This window comes from Natator depressus, chromosome 6 (genome assembly GCF_965152275.1).
Source record: "Natator depressus isolate rNatDep1 chromosome 6, rNatDep2.hap1, whole genome shotgun sequence".
Lineage (NCBI taxonomy): Eukaryota > Metazoa > Chordata > Testudines > Cheloniidae > Natator > Natator depressus.
In genome coordinates, this window is record NC_134239.1 from 100,353,940 (window position 1) to 100,379,997 (window position 26,058).

General features: G+C 42.4%; 1 protein-coding gene across 6 annotated transcripts in view; it reads right to left on the minus strand.

The window, feature by feature from the left end:
- TTC7B (tetratricopeptide repeat domain 7B) overlaps positions 1 to 26,058 on the minus strand; it is a 331,494-nt gene that overhangs the window by 53,943 nt on the left and 251,493 nt on the right. For all 6 annotated transcript variants that reach the window (XM_074956113.1, XM_074956116.1, XM_074956115.1 and 3 more), the window contains one exon: positions 13,075 to 13,277. In XM_074956113.1, coding sequence (XP_074812214.1) covers positions 13,075 to 13,277 — 203 coding nt within the window. The remainder of the gene's footprint in view (positions 1 to 13,074; positions 13,278 to 26,058) is intronic.

The window sequence follows — 26,058 nt, forward strand, 5'->3', positions numbered from 1 at the left end:
GAAGCAAGAGATGGTAAGCTGCGTGGATCAAAGAGCTTCGTCGAGTGTTGAGGCTTTGAAGAGACAATCGTCGAGGTAAGGAAATATTATAACCCGCCCCCCCCCCCCCCCCCCGTTTCCTGAGGTGGGCAGTAACCATGGCTAGGAGTTTGGAGAAAACTCGGGGGGGGCGATAGATAGGCTGAAAGGCAACACTCTGTATTGAAAATGTGTCAAACTGAGGGTAAAATGAAGAAAACATCTGTGGGCTGGGTGAATAGTCACATGAAAATAGGCATCCTGTAGGTCAAGGGCTGAAAACCAATCGCCCTGCTCTAGCGCTGGGATTATGGTGGTGAGGGTAACCATTCTGAACTTTTGCTTTTTGATAAATCTGTGTAGCCGCCTGAGGTCGAGGATTGGTTGCCATCCCCCGGTTTTCTTTTCTGTTAAGAAGTAATGGGAATAGAAACCTTTCCCTCTGTGTTGTTCGGGCATGATTTCCACTGCCCCCAATTGAAGGCGATGTTGTACTTCTTGGAGGAGCAGTTGCTCGTGAGAGGGGTCCCTGAAGAGGGACGGGGAGGGTGGGTGGGTGGGAGGCGGGGAGAGGAAAGGGATGGAATAGCCAACTGTGACGCCCTCTAAAGCCCACTTGTCGGTGGTAATATTTCGCCACCAATGGGAGAATGGGCGTAGGCGGTGACCAAAAATAGAGCAGGTGGTGTAAGCGCTTACTGTCCTTGTCAGAAAGGATGGAGCAGGGAAACCGGTGTTTGTTCTTTTGGTTAACTGTGTCTACTACCAGCAAGTTTGGCACTGGGTGAGTAAAAAGGAATTCCGAGCCCTTGGAAGGAATAAAGTACTTTCGGTCCACTCTCTTACAGGTTGGCAGGTTTGCAGCCAGGGTTTGCCAAATGGTCGTGGCAGGTTCTAAAAGGGCGGCGTTAATAAGTAATGCAATTCTAGAAGAAGAAGAGGGCTGCAGGATGTCGGTTAGCTCATGCTGCTGTTCAGGGACTTCCTACAGGTTAATTCGTAGCTCACGGGCAACTCTTTTAAACAGGTCTTGAAATTTTGAGAAGTCATCCGAAGACGTCGGGGGGGGAGGAGGAAGCAGTGCTTCATCAGGCAGAACAACTGGTTCTACCTGGTTAGAGGCAGGCCGTGCTTGCTCTTGCGATTGTGACAGGGCTGCCTGGTGTCTGGCATAATTGGCAGGGTCGTCAGCTAGTGGTACTGAGCCGGTCTCACGCCTAGCTGCACTGGTATAACGAGTGTGGTCCCAAGAATAAGGAGCCCATGGAGCCCAATATTACCACTGTGGTGGGAAAGGCATGGGTGGTGCCATCCAGGGGTTCACGTACCATGGGGCAGGACCCTCGGAGTAAGATGAAGCAGCTTTTCTATGACTTCTCTTGATTGGGGTCTGTGGACGGGAGATCTGATAAGGTGAAAATTCTCCCTGCAGCCCAGATTCCTCATCACTGGAGGAAAGCTGTGCGGACCTTGCCCGAGTGTCCAGAAAGAAGTAGGTGTTAAGTAGGGTGACTGCAAGATAGGTAACACCAGGAGGTCCTTTGAGTGTATGAACTGTGGTGCAGCAGTACCTCTGTGAGGGGAGGGCTGAGTGAGAGGAATTTGTTGTGAGGAGGGATTCCTCTGCACCAGTGTCCTGAGTGTTCTGTCACTGCTGGCTAGCTCAAAGGCTGACAGAGCCGGGAGAGTGAGAGGAGCTTGAGAGGGGTCAGGCAGGCTAGTATGCGTCAGCACCGCTTCCACTGCGGTGCCAAACGGTGCTGTGTGAGAGGCAGGTAACTGAAAGCCTGAAGCCTCAGCACCGGGGGTTAGTGTGACTGCCGCAGATGCAGGCGGGTTTTGTGTGGTGCCAGAGGAGCCCGGCACTTCAAAGGTACTCAGCCAGGGGAGTGCGGGGAGGAAGCAGTACCCAGAGAAGGCTTGTGCATGCGAATACCCTTTGTGGGTGAGAGAGACTGATGGTTTTTTTGGGATGTGGGAGTCCCCCAAACATTTAATACATTTAGAGTGGCCATCTGAAAGAGGGATGGCATCACTACAGTTAGAGCATCACTTAAAACCTGGAGAGCCAGGCATGTCGGAAGCAGCTGCGCTGACAGGAACAAAAAGGTTTTTTTTGTATTTGTTTTGTTTTAAAAAAAAAGAGAAGAGAAGAGAAAGGGAAAAGGGTACCTAACTATTACTGGTAAGCTAAACTAAGAGGGAAAAAAGTTGAACAAGGGAGAAAAAAAATTCTCTAACAAGTCTGCTCAGCTCTCAGGCCAGGGACGGTAGAGAAGGAACTGAGGAGACTGGTCGGACACGCGTAATATTAAGGTACACTCAGAGTAGGGGGGCAGGCTCTGCGCATGTGCGACCGGTACGACTACTGCTGTAAAAATCTCCGAGCGAAGGTGCAGGGAGGCACCAACACCTGGAGTGGAGCACCCAAAGGGACATCTCTCGAAGAACTGGTGGTGCCTGGATGCTGCATAGGAATGTAACAAATGGCCTTTCATTTCTAGATCAGTGGTCCAAATTCAGACCAGGGTCACACTGACTGAAAAGACACTATTTGATGGCTATTAGCTGTCCACAAAGTGAGTTGGTAGTTTTGGTTCAGTTCTTGTTGTTTAACAGGGGGTGTCAAAGCTGAGGTGGCCATTTTTATTGTTGGCTGATGAATAAGTAGTTCTGAGAGAAGTAGCCAATTAGGGTGGAAGAATTCATATAATTAAGATCCATTCAGAAATAAGAGCAATTTGTGCAATGGCAGCACAAAGAGTTATAGTATTTCTCAGCAACTTAACAGTATGCAACACACAGTATATTCTTGTAATCTAACTGGGGTGGGTTATTATTAGTCAAACTGAGTGCAGGGATTTGCATTGTATGTGGCTGACAAATAACCATAATCATATAAATCAGACCCCACACAGCCCAAGTTTAAGGGAATGTAGTATACTGGTCACAACCATACAGCATCCCAGCACACTAACTGGCTGACAGAATTACATTTCACTATATTCCAGCACACACAGTAAAGCAAATCTCGCATCCAGTTCTAACTTAAGTTTAACATCGAGAAAGTCTGAATTGACAATACTCGGCTGCTAACCTTTCATTGACAGTCACATATGGTTTGCATGTGGTTATCCAAAACTAGCAATAATAAATTCCTGAAGTAACTTTCTATTCCCAAAGAAGCAATTAAGTTTTACTGTCCAATAAAGCGTGAAGCTCCCAACAGTGACCATTCTCAAAAGTAAGTTACACAGTAAATATGTACACCAACAGGATCTGATATTAAAATAATATTTTTAAAGATCCTGGTGAAAGCCTGTAGTAATGAGGTGAACCATCCCTTTACTACCTTTAATATATTATCTCCCAAACTTGTATAGTAATCTTATAGCACTAACATTAAAGAAAAAAGAGAGTCTTTCTTAAGCCAACCAACAGCAGAACTGACTTTACTGATCATTCAGCCATATGAATAAAATCTTAAAAAGAAAAGGAGTACTTGTGGCACCTTAGAGACTAACCAGTTTATTTGAGCATGAGCTTTCGTGAGCTACAGCTGACTTCATCGGATGCATACTGTGGAAACTGCAGAAGACATTATATACACACAGAGACCATGAAACAATACCTCCTCCCACCCCACTCTCCTGCTGGTAATAGCTTATCTAAAGTGATCATCAAGTTGGGCCATTTCCAGCACAAATCCAGGTTTTCTCACCCTCCGCCCCCCCCCCCAAACTCACTCTCCTGCTGGTAATAGCCCATCCAAAGTGACCACTCTCTTCACAATGTGTATGATAATCATACTGTGCTGGAAATGTTCTACCTTGATTTTCATGCACGTTGTAAGGAGAGTGGTCACTTTGGATAGGCTATTACCAGCAGGAGAGAGAGTTTGTGTGTGTGGTTTTTGGAGGGGGGTGAGGGAACCTGGATTTGTGCAGGAAATGGCCCACCTTGATTATCATACACATTGTGAAGAGAGTGGTCACTTTTGATGGGCTATTACCAGCAGGAGAGTGAGTTTGGGGGGGGGGGGCGGAGGGTGAGAAAACCTGGATTTGTGCTGGAAATGGCCCAACTTGATGATCACTTTAGATAAGCTATTACCAGCAGGAGAGTGGGGTGGGAGGAGGTATTGTCTCATGGTCTCTGTGTGTATATAATGTCTTCTGCAGTTTCCACAGTATGCATCCGATGAAATGAGCTGTAGCTCAAGAAAGCTCATGCTCAAATAAATTGGTGAGTCTTTAAGGTGCCCCAAGTACTCCTTTTCTTTTTGCGAATACAGACTAACACGGCTGTTACTCTGAAACCAATAAAATCTTAGTTTCCAAAAAGCAGTGTCTATGGATGCTGGCATCTATACCCTTTGATTTTATTACACTGATCAGTGGGGCTTTTCAGTTGTAATGGGAAATAATATTTTTCAAGATCTCAAGGCAGCAAAGAATGTCAGCTTTTGAGTGACACGTGGCAGCAAGTGAAGAATTTAAGTTTGTGGGAGAAGTGCTAATAATTCAATTAACCTGTCTTGATTTAAAATACCTGGTAGAACTTCTGCTATCCTTTCAAAATGGAGAATTTGTTTCTAAGCATGTATCTCATTTGGGAAAATCACAGTTTAAGGGTTGCACTCATAGTACCTGATCCAAAGCCCACTGAAGTTAACAGAAATACTCCCACTGACTTCAATAGCTCCATGGATCAAATCCACAGTTATCTTCAAGACAGAATGACCCAAAGGTGGAGGGAACCTGCTCAAACTGATTCTAATAGCAGAATTCCACTGTCATTTTTTTATTTTTAGGATAAGAACATTATTTAAAGCATTTAGACCTCTGAGTGGATAAAATACTGCTCCTGACAAAAAAGGCATTTCATTTAAAGTGTATTTTGCTTTCCCTCTTTTTTTCCTGCAGCAATCAAACTTCCAAAAGTCAACTTATTTAAAACTGCCCCAGCCCGGTGAAAGTGAGTGAGGGTGGAGGACAGCGAGTGACGGAGGGAGGGAGGGAAGATGGAGTGAGCCTGGGACGGGGCCTCAGGGAAGAGGCAGGGCAGGGGCTTGGCCTCAAGGAAGGGGAGGGGCAAGGGTGTTTGAGTTTGTGCAATTAGAAAGTTGGCAACCCTACTGGGGACAGATTATCGATTACACCCTGTGGCTGGGTAATGTGATGCCAGCTTTAGAAAAAAGGCCGAATCTGGATGAAAATATAGCCGTACTTGTAAAACAGTAACATCTATAATGACAAAATAATTCTAGTGAGACTACCTAAAACCAGACTTACTGTGAGAAAAAGGTAACATGGTACCATAGATCCAGTCCTGTGAAGTATTCAGCATCTTCAACAGGATCTGGATGGTATTCAGCACTTCACAGGAGTAGTCCCCTATATACTCTTCTTTTATACTCTTGTTGAAAAACACAGCTTCTACTGAAGAGTAGAGTAACTGGATCCAGTCATTTTTGCTTAAAACACATAATTGTTATTGCTTAATTTATCGATATAAGCTGATTAAAGATGGATGAGAAAATGCAAAATGCTGCCATACCAAGCAATATAAACTATACCATTTGTGCAGATATTTTGCTCACTTTATTTGGCAGTGCTACTCTGTCCACCCAGACAAAATATTACAAAGAAAACCAGATCTCTAAATTGTCAGCCTCAGGAACTCATTAAATCAGTTTAAATTTGAATATACTTTTTTGAAATTGTGTTATGATTAGGTGCAGTATCAGACAAAATATTAATGCAAACAGGCCTTACTCGGAGACTTGAATGGATTCCTGTTTTCAGTATTCAGTATGACCCTCCATATTATTTTTGTTAATAGCCATTTCAAGGAATTCTCTCGTTTTTTCTGGTGTTGGGGTGGATAGAGTAGTGAGTGGTTAGGCAGGAGGGCAAGGGAACTCTCAGAGCCATCAAGAAATCCTACAACTTCTGGTTCAGTGTGTGTTTTTTATATAACTTTCATTTCTTATGCGAGTGATTGTTTTTAATGTAAAGCAATGAAAACAAATTAAACTGCTATGCTTGATTTACCTTAATACACATTTTGCCATCCTCTTTAGAATTTAAGATTAATTTGTTCTGAATATATGTTGGACATTCTATGCAAAAAATGCACCTGTTATTTAACCAACCTGAGCTCTATTACTGTAATCTGTAACTGATATATTCAAAATAGCAGAGCATTTTACTACTGCTTTCTAAAAGTCACTAGAAAGTCATATTAAATAAGAAAGGCAAATTTAAAAAAAACAGAATTAAAGATGAAAAAAATCAACAGGCCTGAGACATATCCTTTCATAGAATTATAGGTCCTAAAATTGCGAGACAGATCCGAAGTCTAAGCACAGTAATCACAAGTTAAAGATACCAACTGCTCCTGCAGGGATGTTGGTGCCTTCACAGTGCTGTCACTGCTGTTGGGCCTAAATCTCTCTCTAGCACACGTGTAACTAATAGACAAAAAAAAGGACAAAAATGTTGAGTTGTGAGTATGCACACATGAGAAATCACCACAATTTTTTTCCTCAAAATACTCTCTTTGGAATCAGAAACAAATATATCACTGGGGATTTGACACTCAGAAGATGCAAAAGAACATTCTGAAAGGGACAGGTGAACAACAGGATACTGCTTTCCCGGAGCTAAGACATGAGACATCACTCCAAAATTAGAAAGGCCTCAATTAGAAAGGATCAATTGGTGGTGTTTCATATCGGCATTAATGACACTGTATTGTGACAGGTTTCACAGTAGCAGCCATGTTAGTCTGTATCCGCAAAAAGAACAGGAGTACTTGTGGCACCTTAAAGACTAACAAATTTATTTGAGCATAAGCTTTCGTGAGCTACAGCTCATTTCACATCTGATGAAGTGAGCTGTAGCTCACGAAAGCTTATGCTCAAATAAATTTGTTAGTCTCTAAGGTGCCATAAGTACTCCTTTTCTTTTTACTGTATTGTGAGACATCTCACAGACAACAGATGACTTCAGGGAAGTATGCTGAGGAAGAAGAATGTCCAAGTGATCTTTTCTGAGACCCTTCCTGTCTCATGAACAAAACAAGGCAGAAGATTCTAGAAGTGAACCGCTAGCTAGGTAAGTGGTATAAGATTGAGGATTTTGGTTTTGGGAAACATTGGTCCACCTTTTATGGGGAAAGGGGTTCTACATAGCTTGGATGACCTTCACCTCATTAAAAGAGGGATCAATCTTCTCCGAAACAGGCTGACTAGAACAGTCAGGAGAACATAAAACTAATAAAAAAAGAGGAGGGTAAAAAGATGAAAGATAGGAGCACTCAATTAGCACAAAATTGAAATGCTGAGAACAAAATTAATCAAGAAACTGAAGGATATGACAAAATTCTTGAATTGCTTATGTATCAATGCTAGGAGCCTGGGTAACAAACAAGAGAAATTTGAATTTGTCATTTACAAGCATAAATTTGATCTAGTTGGTATTACTGAAAACTGATGGGATGATTCCCATGACTGAAATGTTAAAATCAATGGTTATAACCTATTTAGGAAGGACCGAGCAGACAAAACTGGAGGAGGAGTGATACTATGTAAAAAGTGGCATTACCTGTTTTCAAGTCACTGATTACTTCAATGAAAAAGGACATTGATCCATAAGCATTCAGGATCAAACAGGTAAAGCAAAAGATGGGGTAACAGTTGATATCTGTTAAAGACCATGAAGTCACACTAGGGAACAGGATGACCGGCTCCTTATGCACCTATCTATAATGTGCAGGAAAAAAGTCTGCATGATCATGGGAGACTTCAATTTGAGTGACACATGCTGGAGGTTTCACGTTGCCAGTACTAAAACATCTTGGAATTTCTAAATGTTATAGATGACAAATTTCCTAATTCAGAAAGTGTTGCATCCAACATGAGGGGAATTTTATATTAGCCCTCATATTGACAGATGAAGAGGAACTGATCACAGAGCTAAAAATTAGTGGTAACTTAAGTACAAACGATCATGACTTCTACACATTTATAACATGCAAACAGAATAAAGGCCAGACCAGGGATATATATACAGTGGAGTCGCATCTTTCGCGGGGGTTAAGTTCTAAAGTCAGTGTGTAAGGCGAAAATCGCGTATAGTCAAAATTACCCTTGAAAATCCCTTAAATTGCCCATAAAGTACAGTATACTGTACATGGTTTTGTGTATACAACCCTGTACAGTAATATGTATAAATGTATAATGTATACAGTAATGTACAATATATAATAAAGAGTTCATATGCAAAATATAATTTTACAGTACTGTATTTTTAATTACAGGGGATTATTACAGGGGGTCGCGTCAGGGCTTGATGTCGATCCTGGAGACGGAAGTGACGGAGAGCAAGTCGTAGATGAAGTGGTTGGCTCTGGTTCAGCTCGAGAAGTTGATTGTGTAAGCTCATCTGCTGCTCTTTGTTTTTCCTTGAAAAACATGGTGATCAGCAACTGTTGCTGTTGTCTCTTGAGCTGCTCAAACATTTCTTGATACGGTCTCAAATCATCCGTAATACTACGTGTGATTTTGAGGCTTCCACAGAGGGATCATATCCACAGATCCACAGAGGGATCGTATTCAGAAATTAAATGATTCTCACAAAAGCTTATGTTCAAATAAATTTGTCTCTAAGGTGCCACAAGTACTCCTTTTCTTTTCTTCTATGATTTTCTTTAATTGTTCGGGGTAGGCTTTTGCTGCTTCTTCATTGGCAGATGCAGCTTCACCAATAGTCTGCATGTTTTTGAGGTTGAAGCAGTTCCTAAAACTGCTAAGCCAACCTTGGCTGGCTTTGAATTCTCTCTCATCAGAAGGCTGTCCCTCTTCGGCGGGAGGTTTGAACAGTGCATAGAGGCTAAGAGCCTTTTCTCACAACGTGTTGCCATCGATAGGCACACGTTTACGGTTCATGTCTTCCAGCCATAAGTTTAATGCCTTTTCAGTCTGCACTGAAGTCTTATCACACACCTGGCTCGTCACCTTGGCAGCACTTGATGCCATGGCTTGACTAATTTCTTTCTCTCAAATCTTGATGGCATGGATGCTAGATTCGTTACAGCCATTATTTACGCGCCACGTTGGAGACCGACATACCGTCTCTCAGTAAGTCCAACACAGCCAGTTTTTCCTCCAGCGTTGGAACAGATTGCTGTTTCTTTGGTTGAGCACCAGATGAAGTAGTTGGCTTGCGTTTAGGGGCCATGTTGTACGAAAAATCTCTCCCATTGACATAATAAAAGCACCTCATCGAGCAGTGATAGCTATGTCGGCAGGAGAAGTGCTCCTGCTGACATAGTGATGTGCACGAGTGCTTATGCCAGCAAAACTTATGTTGCTCAGGGTGTGTGGGTTTTTTTCACACCGCTGAGTGACATATGTTTTGCCAACATCACTGATAATGTAGACATGGCCTTAGACTTCTTAAGGCATCTGACTGGGTAATGCATGACAGTTTGATTAAAAAACTAGAAAAATATAAAATTAACATGGCACACATTACATGGATTAAAAGCTGAGTAACTGATAGGTCTCAATATGTGACTTTAAATGGCGAATTACTATTGAACAGATGTGTTTCCAGGGGATCCCGCAGGGATAGGTTCTTGGCCCTACAATATTTAACATTTTTATTAATGACCTGGAAAACATGAAATCAACACTGATAAAGTTTGCAGATGCCTCAAAAATCAGGAGAATGGTAAATGTAAATGATGAAGAGGATAGGTCACTGATATCAAGTGATCTGCATAGTTTGGTAAGCCGGGGCGAAGCAAACAATGTTTTAATATGGCTAAATGTAAACGTATACATCTAGGAACAAAGAATGTAGGCCACACTTACATGATGGGGGACTATCTTGGGAAGCAGTGACTCTGAAAACTATCTGAAGGTCGTAGGAGATAATCAGCTGAACATGAGCTCCCACTGCAATGCGGTGGCTAAAAGGGCTTATCCATCCAAGGACTGCATTAACAGGGAAATCTTGAGTAGGAATACAGAACATATTTTACCTTTATACTTGGCACTAGTGTGAGTGCTGCTAGAATACTGTGTCCAGTTCTGGTGTCCACAATTCAAGAAGGAAATTGATAAGTTGGAGATGGTTCAGAAAAGAGCTAACAAAGAGAAGGTTAAGGGGTGACTTACTCATGGTTTATAAGTACCTACACGGGGAACAAATGTTTGGTAATGGGCTCTTCAGTCAAGCAGGGAAAGGTATAACACGATCCAATGGATGGAAATTGAAGCTACAGAAATTCAGACTGGAAATAAAGTGTAAATATTTAATAGTGAGCATAATTAACCATTAGAACTTACCAAGTGTCATGGTGAATTCTCCATCACTGCCAATTTTTAAATCAAGATTGGATGTTTTTCTAAAAGATATGCTCTAGGAATGATTTTGGGGAAGTTCTAAGACCTTTATTATACAGAAGGTCAGACTAGATCAGTGGTTCTCAAACTGGTGGTCGTGACCCCTCAGGGGGTCACAAGGTTATTACATGGGGGGTCGCAAGCTGTCAGCCTCCACCCCCAAACCATTCTTTGCCTCCAGCATTTATAATAGTGTTAAATACAAAAAAAGTGTTTTTAATTTATAGGGGGGGGGGTCACACTCATAGGTTTGTTGTGTGAAAGGGGTCACCAATACAAAAGTTTGAGAAACATTGGACTAGATGATCACAGTAATCTCTTCTGGCCTTGGAATCTATGAATCATTCTGTGTCACGTAGCTTCCTGGTTCTATGAAGTTATACAGACAACCCTATGCCTAAAGTTATACAGACAACCCTATGCCTAATACTATGCTTAAAGTATTATTGAAATACTTTTTTTTTCTAAAATTCACAAGCATACATCACAAATTTTGGTCTCTATATTGACCCCATTAAGTACACAGTTGCGATGTGATTTAAACAAGACAAGAGATCCAAAGTAATAGACAAGATTTTTAGAAACATATTTTAAAAAGAAAAAACACTTAAGGGGTTGACAAATCCACTGAAATGCAGTGGACTGTTCTCCAGTCAGCACTCTAAAACATCTCAAACCACGTAGATACAAAAGCTCAAAATAAAGAAACTTTGTAAAAGACTAGAAATAAGTGTGAAATATTTCATCTTGCAAACCTGCCTCATTCATTCTGCACAGCATTTTGTTTGTAAAGAAACATTTATTTAAAGTGGATTCTAACTAAAATAATGCAAAAAACATAATATACAGCTCTCATTTTTATTTAACTACACTGTTTTTGGTCTACCATATGCTTCCTTCAAAAAGAGAACCTTTTGGCATTTGTGAATAGGCTCAAGTATCTTGGAAAGCTGAAAAGTGAAACATAAAAGTTTCCCTTTGCTGTTTTCCTATTTGATCTTTTGTCTCATATGTTCCCCCTTACGGTACATGAAAAATACCTCTCCGAATAATTCATAAGCACCTAGGCAGAAACTAGCTTATCATTTTGAATAAAAAGGTTAGGTCTGAGAAGCTAATTGCAGTTGTTCTGCTGTGCAGCAAAAGGAATCTGAATGTTTAAAAACATCTTCCTAGCACAATAAGGAGAGAAAAGTTTTAAAGTCCAATACTGTTAAACAAAAATCTAATAAAACAGATCAGAGTTCAAGTATAATCTTTTTAAAAACTCTGCTAAAGGTGAAGTGCAAGTGTTTTTAGGAAAAATAAAAAAATAAGACTCATAATTAACAGTCTAGTCTGCAGACAAACATTATAAATACTTTTACACTTTAACACAAAATATTTGACAAATGGTCCCTCCATGTTCTGCCTGCCAAGTATTTTCCTGGAAAAACTGACATCACAAGCACCTAAAATAAAGCAGGCAGTGTTTTCCTGTAATGTTTTAGTTGATATTGACACTGTCAACAATTGCAAAGGAGTTATGTAATTCAAACTCACCATGGTAGGGTAAAGATGAACCAATTTTCAGATAGTTTAAAAAACAAAACAAAACAATTTCTGTATTTTATGAGGCAACACATTTACTCTTATGGTGGAATTCACCCTCCTTTCTGCTTAACTGGACAGAATTAAATTCTTATCCCGGAAACAGGTTTCAGAGTTGCTATTCCAGCCTATGAATTGGAACAGTGATTCTTCTATCCTTTTCCCAAAAGCCCATTCATATTAACACATCCAGATACTGCCTCACCTCCCAAAGGACACAGACGGGCAGAAACTCACATATGGCCACTCCACCCATGCAACCTCACGGTGGTGCAGAACCTTGCACTGGTCCTCTGTACCTAGATGAATTTCATCCTCACTGATTTTGGCAATTTTAGTCATATCTACTGATGTATTTTTAGTAAAAAAAAAAAAAAAAAAAAAAAGAAAGAAAGAATTCACCTTTTAAATTTAACAGTGTGAATGGAATCATTTCAGCTCCACTCTTTTAATAACTGATCTTTTAAAGATAACAGAACTTCTGCGTTTTGTCTGTAATTTTTATATTATTTGAAAATCTATGCTAAAGCTTGATATTCCAATGACTTTAAAGGTACCTTGCATCATGTTCATTTCTCACTGAACATGATAATATGGATCCCATTTAAATCACTGGGAATTTTATGCATGTGATATGTAGCATGGAACACAGTGGATTTACAAAAAAGGAGATGAGATCTCTACTATACACAGTAGCCTCTATTCAGATGTACTCAAGCTCAGCTATTCATTCTTCTCAAAGCAGATCATTCATATTGTGATCTAAATCTGCAAAACTAAGCCATTTTTGTTAGCCCGAGTGCAAAATTCACATGAAAATGGCAAAAAGCAGTACCCTTTCTTTGACTCCAACTTACAAACATCTGATTTTTTTTTAAAGAGTGTATCAAAAAAACCACACTTCAGCCAGGAAATCAATCAATTTAGGTCAAATATGAGTTATAAACACCTCAAAATTGGGGCACCATAATATCAATGCAATAAGGCCCCCAAAACATAGCAGCCCAACTTGAAGTTAAAATGTTTATCCATTTGGACTCAAGACTTACCAGTCTCTGCATACTTTTTACATGGGTAGGACTGATCGATAAGGCCTCTTCATACCAGCGTTTGGCTTCATCAGTATTTCCTCGAAGTTCAGCCACTTGACCTCTCATGTAGAGGACGTTATGTGACATTGGAAAGAGGTTAGCTGCTTCCTGAATACATGCTGTGGCTTCAGCAGGCTTCCCAATTCCTATATAGACTTCAGCTGAAGGGAAAAAAAAGAGTAGATACATTAATGTATTTTTCTCTGGTTGATCATAATATGTCAAAATATTGCAAGAGCAGTTAAATTTTCTTGAAGTTTTTTTCATTTCCTGCCAAGTGAATAAGGTTATTTCACTCAAGAAGGGTCATAACTGAAGCTTACAAGAAGTTGCCACATAAACTACCCAAAATGAATCTTTTAGAAAATAAGCGACTTTTCTATCTGTAACATGAATACTTAAATTTTTTACAATGGCTGTTCCAGACAGCTGAGAGCTTTTTAATAAAAATGTTTTAGTACTACAAGGTAACCTTAATAACAGGTACTTTTAATAAACACTGGCAATTCTAAAAAACCTATCAGCATATACGCTGGCACTATTAAAGAAAAGCACTGTGTCCCCATGTTTGGGGTGTCAGACTGGAAGGCACCAATTACTGAGCTGACTGAAAAGTTTCTGCTTGTTATTGACATGATTTAAGTCACAAGCTGAGGAAAGTGGCATCTGCTCACTTTCCCAACCAGTGTACGTGGCCACTTGATCCAAATTCTCCCACTCTGTGTATTTAAGCCTTTTCTTCTTAAAAACACATTTGATAAGAAAATGGAGGTTCTCAGTAACGTAACATAATTGAGTGAGAGGCTTATTCAGCATTCTGATTTGCTGAGAAACTGCTTGTGAGACATGAGAAATAAGTTATCTAACTCAGCCTTCCAGTAATTTTATATAAACATTAACAACTGTAGAAATATATTGGCAACAATTAATTTAAAATATATCATAACTGATATAAATAACTGGCTGGCCTGAGAATGAACTGTCTTTAGGTTGGGTTGGCTAGCTAAAAGTTGCTTAATAAGTTATTAATGGCTAGAAAAAAAGTGTTTTCTTTCAGGCATTCCCTCAGTCTTAAATATTATCATTATGTTGATCAATTAGCTCAAAGTCTGTCCTTGGACTGGGAGGAAGGGGGTTAACGATGATGGATGAGCAAGGGACTGTTATCGTCTATGTTTGCACAGCACAACTGGGCCACAAATAGTGATTGGGACCTCTGGATGCTAGCATAGCACAGTTTATAACAAACAGCAGCTAATGTGGATTTAAAAAGTCAAAGCACTACAGATACATCTCTTCTCTTCAAGAGAATGTTCATGCTACATTATTTGGAGTAATACATCAACCCCATTTAAAAGGATAGGGACATTAAGAGCTCAATCCAATGTCTACTGAAGTGAACTGGAGTCTTTTCAGGGAGTTTAATGGTCTTTGGAGGAGGTCTTAAATAAATTCAGGTTAATGAGATGTACCACAATCAATTTTAAGGCAAATTTTTTTGAGATAAAGAATGATATCAAACAAACATAAGGATTAGTATTACTTCGGTCTAGTCAACTTAAAGAAGAAAGGAAGAACGTAATCTTCAGTGGTGAATGCCTGTCATTTATTAATTCTTGTACTTATTACTCTGTCTATCCACTTACAACAATCACAACCATAGCTCCCAGGCATCTAACAAAGGTGGTCAATAAACACAGTGTAAGAGCCCACACAATCTAGTTTCCCCCAAAATTTATACTGCTCTTTTTAAAGAGTTCTTTGTTACGTACTGAGGTTAAAAGTAACCTTGAATCTTTAAAATAGTATCTATCACCTATATCCTCAAGTGATGGATGATTTTATCTGGAGAGCTAATTTATAAATGTAAGTGGATAGGTAGAGAGAGAAAGTGTAAGAATGCCACAGTGGAGAGAACTGAAACAATCTGTTGCCCCTCACATTATATCTCATCCACCCTGAATCATGAAAATTAATATCCTTTCCAAAAGTTTTGTTTATAACAAATCTGATATTTTTGTTAGGTCCAATCCCTTTTTGCTAAATCCTTAGCTTCAATGACATCTGAGAGTGGTAAACTCCACAGTCTGATTACACATTCCCAAACTTTTCAATCTCTCATCACTTATGAGTTTTTCCCAGCCCTTAATCATTCTCATCTCCCTTCACCGAACCCCTACTAATTCTGCAGTATCCCTTCTGAGATGGGGTACTGCACACACCATTCCAGAAGAGGCTGCACCATTGTTTTTATATAATAGCATTATACTATTCTCTATCCAATTCCTTTAGCAGCTTACCATCTTGTTTGTTTTACTGAATACAGCCGCACACTGACAAGAGGACTTCATTGAGCTGTTTCCACTATCAGCCTGGCCCCTTTCCTGAGTTTATACTGATTTTAATTTAGAATCCTATGAGGTGAAAGGGTAGTTTAAACCTTTCCCTTCATGCATTTATTGGTACAGAATTTCATTTGCCATTCTGTTGCCCACTCACCTAGCTCAGTTAGATCTCTGAAGTTCTCTGTGGTCTTGACCTACCTGAACAACTTGTCGTCATCTCCAAATTTTTCTGCATCACTACTCACCCTCCTTCCAGATCATTAATATATCACAGGCGACCTAGTATGGAGTCTTACCAAATCCTGCTGTTAACCTTTTGCCATGATTAAAATTTTCTATTTATTTCTACTCTTTGTATCCTCTTTCTTCCTGTTTTTGATCTATGACAATATTTTGCCTTCTTTTGATCTCACCCCATAACTACTTAGTTTCTTAAAATATGCAGTTGTAAAGAGAAGACAGAATCAAAACGATACCAAGGCCTAACGGAAGACTGGTGAGGTCAATGACACCAGAGAAACAAGGGCGTGATGAGTTCGGTTTTGGTTACATTAAGTTTAGGTTGACAATATGCCATCCAAGGAAGAGATATCAGAGAAAGAATAAGTGATGCAGCATTGAATAAAGAGAGACAGATCAGAAATGGAGAAGAAGGTTCAGAGTTGCTGGTGTAGAGATGGTCAATGAAGTCATGTGAGTAGGTGATGTCACCTAGAAACACAGATTTGAGGGGAAAAGAGGCATGGATCAAACATGAAGCCCTGGGAAACACTCTTGCTAAGACGGACAGAGTAGGAGTAAGACACATCTAAAGGCACACTGAAAAACCACCAGAATGGTAGGAGAACCAACAGAGGACAGGAGTCATGAAAGTCTGAAGGAAACTGTGCATGTGCTCCAGAAGTCAGAGAATTCTTGCAAGCAATATCTGTTGGACCACACATGCAGCCTTGCCTTCCTTGTGCTTTCAACTGAAGTCATACAGGGCAGAGCAGACCAACTGCCCCTCGAGTTCCTTCTCTACTGTGAATCCAGTAAAGATCTGAAGCAGAGGGGAAGGAAGGCAGATAGTGGAATACAGATAGGGACCACACATCTCAAAGAACCTCCAGTTACTATAAGGTAAGAAACCTCTTCTTCTTTGAGAGCTGGTCCCTATGTATATTCCACTGTGGGTGACTGACAAACAGGAGAAGGGGGCGAGGATGCGGACGGCAGAGCCATTTGGAGAACTGCTGTCCCAAAGGATGAGCCAGTGAAGGAGTTCTGCACTAGAGCATAATGTCTCATGAATGTATGGACAGAACTCGACATCGCTGTTCTGCAAACGTCAAGTAAAGTGATGCCATTTAGGCTGCTTGTGCTTTTGTAAAATGAGCCTTCACTCCATTAGGAGGAAGAAAATGCAACTACTGGTAACTGAGAAGGATACAGCCCAAGATCCACTTACAAATCTTCTGGGAAAATACAGCTTGACCTCAGACTCATTCTGCTATAGTGAGAAACAATCTAGGCAATTTTCTACTTGGTTTTGTCCTTTCCAGGCAGATGGCAAAAGCATGTTGTCCACTGAAGGAGCAAAGTCTCTTCTCTTCTTCAAATGTATGCTGTTTCAGAAAATACACTGGTAAGTGGATTGATTAGTTCATGTGAAACTCCAAAATTACTTAGGGAGTGAATTTTGGACAAAGGAGACTTTGTCCTTTTAGAATAGAGTGTACGATGGATCCACCATTATCGCTCCCAGATCATCCATGATCTGGCTGAGGTAATGGTCACAAGAAATGCAATTTCATTGATAACTGAGACATGGAACATGGTTCGAACGGAAGCTTAATGAGTGCCAAAAGTGCAAGATTTGAGTCCCAGTGAAGGGTAGGTTTCCTTACAGGTGGGCTCTTTAAGAATCTGGTATTCTTAAATGGATGAGTGAAAATTGAATAATCATCTGATAGCGCATGGCATGCACTGACTGCTGCCAGGTGACTATGTAGAACTGAGTGAAAGCCCAGCTGTTCTGAGTGAAAGATTGTAGACCAAAATGAGGGGAATATCACTGATGCAGGAGATACACACTTCAGCTTTGCTCAGATGGAATGTTCTAATGTTGATGCCTAACCAAATACCAAGACATGAGATGAAGCGCTCTGGAGTTGGGATGTTTGATCTTCCCTTTCTCTTGGTCAAGAGATGAGGAAAGGACTAGATGGTGAGCAGAGGAGGAGATGAGAGTAATAGGAGATTTGGGAACCAAAAGTATCTGGGACTCACACCCAGTCCTGATGAATTTTCCGTAAGGGAGGAAAGGCATAGCTTAGATGGTCTGAGAGTGATGGAATGCATCAGCTGAGAGCGTAGTCCTAGAGCTCCTCTGGAGCGGTATATGTTGCTTATCTTGTTTATTTCGGAGATGAACAGATGCCAGTTTGGGGGTTCCCACTGAGCTGTTTGCTACTGAATCATGCAACTTCCACTTATGATCAATAGCACAATGCGCTGAGAGTGTCCACCAACACATTCTGAGTTCCTGACAGATATACTGCCAACAGGGTGATTTGATTCCTGATACACCAATTCCACAGGGTGACCATTTCAACACAGAGGGGGGACTGATCTCTCTCATCGCCCTGTGATGCAAAAGATGGTTGTCATGTTGTCTGACATTATGAAGACATGGTGGGACTGGATGACATGTAGAAAAACCTTGCAAGCTTCTTGGACTCCCGCAGTTCCAGAAAGTTGATATGTATCCTGGTCTCTCAGAGTGTCCATGTGCTCTGTGCCATACGGTTGTCCCCAGCCGTAGAGAGGCATCTGTAACGATTATCTTGTTTGGCAAAGATGGTAGGAAGGGGATGCCCACAAATACCTGATGTGAATATACTCACCACATCAGAGAAGACATTACTCTCCAAGGAATTGTTAACTATGGTGTTCATGATGTGTTTGGTTGCTGACTACACTCTCTGGAACCATGCCTGAAGTCAACATAGATTGAGTCTGGCAAATGGGTTAGTTAAGTACATGAAGCCATGTACCCCAGGAGGGAAAGACAAGTTCTGATTAAAGCTCAATGGTTGTGTTTAATCTGCTCTATTAGGTTGTTCGTGGCATGAAACCTGCCTCCTGGTATATTAGTTCGTGCCATGACTGAATGTAGGGTAGCCCCTATGATTCCTACAGTCTGTCAGAGTGAGGACAGACTTTCCAGGTTCACACTGACTCATAGGGAAGAAAATAGATGAAGCATTAAAGAGGTTGACTCATAGGCTTCCTGATGTGTCTTTGTGACCAGCTTGGCTTAATAGTGAAATCCTTGCTGATCATAAACACAAAAAAGAAGCTTACAAGAAGTGGAAGACTGGACAAATGACCAGGGAGGAGTATAAAAATATTGCTCAGGCATGCAGGAGTTAAATCAGGAAGGCCAAATCACACTTGGAGTTGCAGCTAGCAAGGGATTTTAAGAGTAACAAAAAGGATTTCTACAGGTATGTTAGCAATAAGAAGGTGGTCAGGGAATGTGTGGGCCCCTTACTGAATGGGGGAGGCAACCTAGTGACGAGGATGTGGAAAAAACTAATGTACTCAATGTTTTTTTTGCCTGTCTTCAGGAACAAGGTCAGCTCCCAGACTACTGCACTGGGCAGCACAGTATGGGGAGGAGGTGACCAGCCCTCTGTGGAGAAAGAAGTGGTTCAGGACTATTTAGAAAAGCTGGACAAGCTCAAGTCTGTGGGGCCAGATGCACTGCATCTGAGGGTGCTAAAGGAGTTGGCGGATGTGATTGCAAAGCCATTGGCTATGTCAGGGTTCCTTCCCCACTCCGAACTCTAGGGTACAGATGTGGGGACCTGCACGAAAGACCCCCTAAGCTTATTTCTACCAGCTTAGGTTAAAACTTCCCCAAGGCACAAAGTTTTTGCCCTTGGATTAGTTAAACGCTGCCACCACCAAGTGATTTAAGAAACCATCAGGGAAAGGACCACTTGGAGTTCCTATTTCCCCAAAATATCCCCCCAGGCACTTACACCCCCTTTCCTGGGGAGGCTTGAGAATAAACAAGATGAGCACAACCCAGCCTAGGATTTTTAAGACTCAAAAAACCCAGTCAGATTCTTAAAAAACAGAACTTTATTAGAAGAACAAAAAAAGGTAAGAGAACAACTCTAAGATAATCTTACATGCAGTCAGATATAAAACAGAGAATCCCTCTAGGCAAAACCTTAAATTACAAAAAAGACACAAAAACAGGAATACCCATTTCCTCCAGCAGAGCGAATTTTACAAGCCAAAACAAAGAAAACCTAAAGCATTTTCTAGCTATATTACTTACTAACTTTACAGGAGTTGGATGGCTTGCATCCTTGATCTGTTCCCGGCAAAGGTATCACACAGACAGACGAAAGCCTTTCCCCCTGCCCCTCCGGATTTGAAAGAATCTTGTCCCCTCATTGGTCATTTTGGGTCAGGTGTCAGCCAGGTTACCTGAGCTTCTTAACCCTTTACAGGTAAAAGGACTTTGCCTCTGGCCAGGAAGGATTTTATAGCACTGTATACAGAAAGGTGGTTACCCTTCCCTTTATATTTATGACACGCCATTATCTTTGAAAACTCATGGCGACTGGGGGAGGTCGTGGATGACTGAAAAAAGGCTAATGTAGTGCCCATCTTTAAAAAAGGAAGGAGGAGGATCCAGGGAACTACAGGCCAGTCAGCCTCACCTCAGTCCCTGGAAAAACCATGGAGGAGGTCCTCAAGGAATCCCTTTTGAAGCACTTTGAGGAGAAGAAAGTGATCAGGAACAGTCAGCATGGATTCATCAAGGGCAAGTCATGCCTGACTAACCTAACTGCCTTCTATGATGAGATAACTGACTCTGTGGATGAGGGGAAAACAGTGGACGTGTTACTCCTTGACTTTAGCAAAGCCTTTGATATGGTCTCCCACGGTATTCTTGCCAGCAAGTTAAAGAAGTGTGGGCTGGATGAATGGACTATAAGGTGGACAGAAAGCTGGCTAGATCATTGGCCTCAACGGGTAGTGATCAATGGTTCCACGTCTAGTTGGCAGCCGGAATCAAGCGGAGTGCCCCAAGGGTTGGTCCTGGGGACGGTTTTGTTCAATATCTTCATTAATGATCTGGAAGATGGTGTGGACTGCACCCTCAGCAAGTTTGCAGATGACACTAAACTGGGAGGAGTGGTGGATACACTGGAGGGTAGGAATAGGATACAGAGGGACCTAGATAAATTAGAGGATTGGGCCAAAAGAAATCTGATGAGGTTCAACAAGGACAAGTGCAGAGTCCTGCACTTAGGACGGAAGAATCCCATGCACTGTTACAGACTAGGGACCGAGTGGCTAGGCAGCAGTTCTGCAGAAAAGAACCTAGGGCTTACAGTGGACGAGAAGCTGGATATGAGTCAACAGTATGCCCTTGTTGCCAGGAGGGCTAACAGCATTTTGGGCTGTATAAGTAGGAGCATAGCCAGCAGATCGGGGGACCATTGATCATCCCCCTCTATTCAGCATTGGTGAGGCCTCATCTGGAGTACTGTGTCCAGTTTTGGGCCCCACACTATAAGAAGGATGTGGAAAAATTGGAAAACGTCCAACGGAAGGCAACAAAAATGATTAGGGGGCTGAAGCACATGATTTATGGAGGAGAGGCTGAGGGAACTGGGATTATTTAGTCTGCAGAAGAGAAGAATGAAGGGGGAATTTGATAGCTGCTTTCAACTACCTGAAAGGGGGTTCCAAGGAGGATGGATCTAGAGTGTTCTCAGTGGTAGCAGATGACAGAACAAGGAGTAAGAGTCTCAAGTTGCAGTGGGGGAGGTTTAGGTTGGATATTAGGAAAATCTTTTTCACTAGGAGGGTGGTGAAGCACTGGAATGGGTTACCTAGGGAGGTGGTGGAATCTCCTTCCTTAGAGGTTTTTAAGGTCAGGCTTGACAAAGCCCTGGCTGGGATGATTTAGTTGGGGATGGTCCTGCTTTGAGCAAGGGGTTGTACTAGATGACCTCCCGAGGTCCCTTCCAACCCTGATATTCTATGATTCTATGAATGAAAACCCAATTGTAGAGATACGTAAAACCAGTGAAGCTGTTCCACCTAGAACGAGCTGCTACTGCCAGAAAGACATTGTTAAAAACCCTGGGGGCAATGGTGAGGCCAAATGGGAGCACCCTGTACCGAAAGTGGTCGGGGCCAACTATGAATCTGAGAAAACGCCTGTGGGCGGGGTGAATATCCACGTGAAAGTAAGTGGCCTTCATATCAAGAGCTGTAAACCATACATCTTTTTCGAAGGATGCAAGAATGATCATGAGAATAAAGCAATTGAGATTGTGGAGACTGAGGATAGGTCTCCAACCTCCCTACATTTTGGGGACTAGGAAGCATATAGAGTAAAAACCTTTCCCTTGCTGTTGAGGTGTATGTGCTCTATTGCTCCTTGCTGGAGGAGGGTTCCACTTCCTGCCTGAGAATCCCCTTGTGAGAATGGTCCCTGAAAAGGGATGGAGGATTTGGAGGAGATAGGCAAGTAAACTCGATTGCATAGCCATAATAGATTATATCTGATACCCACTTGTCCATTGTTACAGCATTCCAGTTGTGGAAACAGAGTGCTAAATGACCCCCAAATGGTATATGGGGGGGGGGGGGAGTCGAGTAGTGGTGGCATCATAAGTGGTCTGCAGCTATTGAACGCCCATCAAAAATATCTTTTTGCCAGGAGACTGACTGACTGACTGGACCCTCCAGACTGAAGCCCAAACCCCACAGTCCCTGGGAAGGTGGGGGGAACTCACCTTGCTCTTCCAGCATTGTGCCTCACCTGTCTCAAGAAGCTGCGCGGGGTGCCATCCCCTGCTGGCAGCTTCAGCCACCAACACCAAAGTGGCACATCCAGGAGCAACAGGGAGCGGGGGGGCTGCTGCTTTGCCCCCCTCTGCCATCAACACCCAGGAGGCTGCCATGGATGCAAGAAAAATCACCAGTGGCCGCACGTGGCCACAACGGCTGCATTTGAGAAAGGCTGATTTATACTGTTAGTAGCTGAGTAAAAGTCACATACTATACAACACTGTAGAAGGAACTGGATGCGTTCATGAAATATTTGCTTATTGACTTTAAAAGTCCTAATGCAAGGTTGGAAGAAACCAGAAACATCTGATAGTGCATATTCTAAGAATAGCTGCTACTTTAGACTGTGAAAGGTGCTAAGTGAAAGCTGTAATTATTAGCAAGTAGCATGCAGAAATTAACCACCTACTTAAAAGTAATTTTTAGCTGCTACCACAATTCTGGACTGAAAGATAAGCATGCAGAAGCTAAGGGCATGTCTACATGGGCTTTTGGACTATAGGGTGTGAATGGCAGTGCACACTAAAGGGCAGTGCTATATCTCCTCAGTGCAGATGCTGTGGGCATGAATTAAAAGGTTCCTAGTTCACATTAAAGTAGTCCTCTTCAAACAAGACTACATTAATGTGAACTAAGAACCTTCTAGTTCATACCTGCAGCATCCACACTGGGGAAGTTACAGTGCAGCTCTTTGGTGCATACTGCTATTCACATCCACACAGTCTGAACTGCGGGGCAGTGTAGACAAGTCCGAGCTTAAAAGAACTCTCACAGTTCAGTTTCTGGTATTCATTGTCTGGAGTCAAGTCAGAACCATGCTAGCAATGAGTCCTGAATGATAGGGGCAAGCCAGTGTAGCTTTTGGAAATGGTTTTCTTTTGAACTAACAGATAGTAAAACAATGGTGGGAGACAGCATGGTTTTATATGGAGAAGCTTGACACTGTTAACTAGTAAGTATTCCTGTAACTAATAAACCATTAATAGAATTAAAGGAACCTAAAAAAGACAGACTAATGTACTACGAGAGTATACACATGTTGTGTTCTAGATATGTTTTTAATATTTTAAATTCCAGAAGAGATTGGAAATCTATATTTAAGAATGTATGTAAAGGATGAACTCTTTGTTAGCTGCTGAACAGAATATTTATTCAAGGCAAACCACTGATCTAATTACCCAAGCACCTCAATCCATTATGAGCTAATTCAGTCTGACATCCACAAATAAAGGAGTGAAAACATCTTTGTACCCCAGGAGCAAGAGAAGAGAAACTGTCTTTTAATCCAACTAAGATAGAAATCATTGTAAGAGGGAAAAATTACTATGCTAAAATCAGTGAGGCAAGTTTAAACAAGCCATTCATAAAAGGTTGACAAGTCACCTGACTTGGTAGGAGTTTCTCAAAGAAGAAATGGGGAACTACAGTTTGAAAATGGATGAGCTCAAAAACAAAATGGTGGTTTTGTGTTGCAGGTTCTCTTGCCCCACCCTGGACAGAATGCCTTCAAGTTCTTGACTCCCTGTCCAAGATGGATGTTTGAGTTTTGCTAAGATTGCTATCATATGATCTCTTTATAATAAAACATATTGGCAGTGTGAACGAATCCAATTATGTTTTCTGTACTTACTTTTATTTTCATGCTTCCTTTAATGTATTTAGTGGCTTTGTAATTAACGTGAATAAATCCTATAGTAATGAAACAGAGGAAATTATAAGGGAATTCAGTCTTCACGTACCTCTCAAAAGAATAATAGCACTGCGTATTAATTGAAGACCGGTACTGTACTTTCTGTTTCCTTAGTTGGGATACACTAAAAAGTGTTTGAGCAGCAGCATTATCAGATAAAGAGTTCTTCTGATTAACATACAAGATAAATCAGTGAGTTTCCACCTCTGCAGTGTAACCTTGGAAATCTATTCAAAGTTTGAGGTTGCCTGATAACAATGAACACTGAAGATGTGAGGTGGTGGCAATGGGGAGACAAATCTGTGACAACTGCAAATAGAAAGAAGGGAGAGAAACTGAAAAAGAGCTACCAACATTTAGGGCAGTTATTTATTTAGATTGAACACCATAACTCACTCATGGTTCTACCACTTGTGAGTAAAACTCTCTTTCCTGAACTCATGGCGATTAGAACAACAAATTCCATATTCTCAAGAGCTGTGTCTGTCTATATTAGAGTCAGTATAAGGGTGAGTTAGTTATAAACCCTTTCACATATTTCTGCTGTGCTGTGTTTCTATGATTTGAACATAAGAACAGCCATACTGAGTGAGACCATTGGTCCATCTAGCCCAGGGGTCGGCAACCTATGGCATGCGTGCCAAAGACGGCACGTGAGCCCATTTTTAATGGCACGCTGCTGCCTGCCAGAGTCCCGGCAGGCAGCAATGTGCCATTAAAAATCCAGCCCGGCCTGCTCTTCTCCACTCCCTGCCCCTCCTGTGGGGGCAAGAGGCAGAAGCTTGGTCCTGCCGGCTCCCCTGCCTCTTCCCGCAGTGTGCTGGGTTCCTACCCCTCCTCCTCCTCCTCCTCCTCCTCTCCATCCCTGCTGGCCGATCAGCTGATGGCCCTTGCGAGGGAGGGGGTGGGGGAGGAGCAGAGTCAGTGTGCTCGCTGCTCCCAGAGGAGGCAGAGAAGAAGCGGGGGCAGGGCCTTGGGGGGGCAGGGCATATCCCCTCCAGCCCCCTGCTGTGAGCACCCCACGACCCCAGCCCACACCCCCAGCCCTCTGCCCTGACCCCCCCTCACACCCTCAGCCCTCTGCCCTGACCCCCCTCCCACAATTCCAGCCCTCTGTCCTGAGCCCTGTACCCCCCTCACACACACCCAGCCCTCTGCTTGACTCCTTCACCCACCCCCCCATGATCCCAGCCCTGACTCTGGCACCCCCACACATACCCAGGCCCCCCACACCCCATGCACCCCCCTACATCCTGACTCTTGCACCCCCCACTTCCCCACCCTGAGCACCAAATGGGAGCTCCTGCACCTCCCCCCCCCACATTCCCACCTGCACCCCTCCCACCAAATGGGAGCTGCCCAGGTAAGTGCTCCACACCCAAACCTCCTGCGCCAACCCTGAGCCCCCCCCTCATTCTAGCTCCTGGCCAGACCCTACATCCCAACCCCTAGCCTGCTCCTTCACCCCCAGCCCTGTGGTCAGAGCACTCCCACCCTCAGCTCAGTGCAGAGAGAGAGAGGAAGAGAATGGCCAGAACCAGGGAGAAGGTAGGTACTCACTGTATGTGGGCAGGGCCGGGACCCCAGACCGGCAGCGGGCTGAGCGGGTCCGGCAGCTGGGATCCCGGCTGGCAGGAGCCGGCAGATGGAACCCCTGAGCGGCAGTGGCCCCTTGCCAGCCAGGATCCTGGCCGCCGGCCCCTTGCCAGCCGGGGTCCCGGCCGCCGGCCCCGCTCAGCCCGCTGCTGGCCTAGGTAAACAGAACCCCATACCAGCAGCGGGCTGAGCGGGCTGGCAGCGTAAGATCAACATTTTAATTTAATTTTAAATGAAGCATCTTAAACATTTTGAAAACCTTGTTTATTTTACAATACAACAATAGGTTAGTAATATAATATATAGACTTATAGAGAGAGAGACCTTCTAAAAAACATTAAAAATGTATTACCGGCACGTGAAACCTTAAATTAAAGTGAATAAATGAAGACTCAGCACACCACTTCTGAAAGGTTGCCGACCCCAATCTAGCCCAAT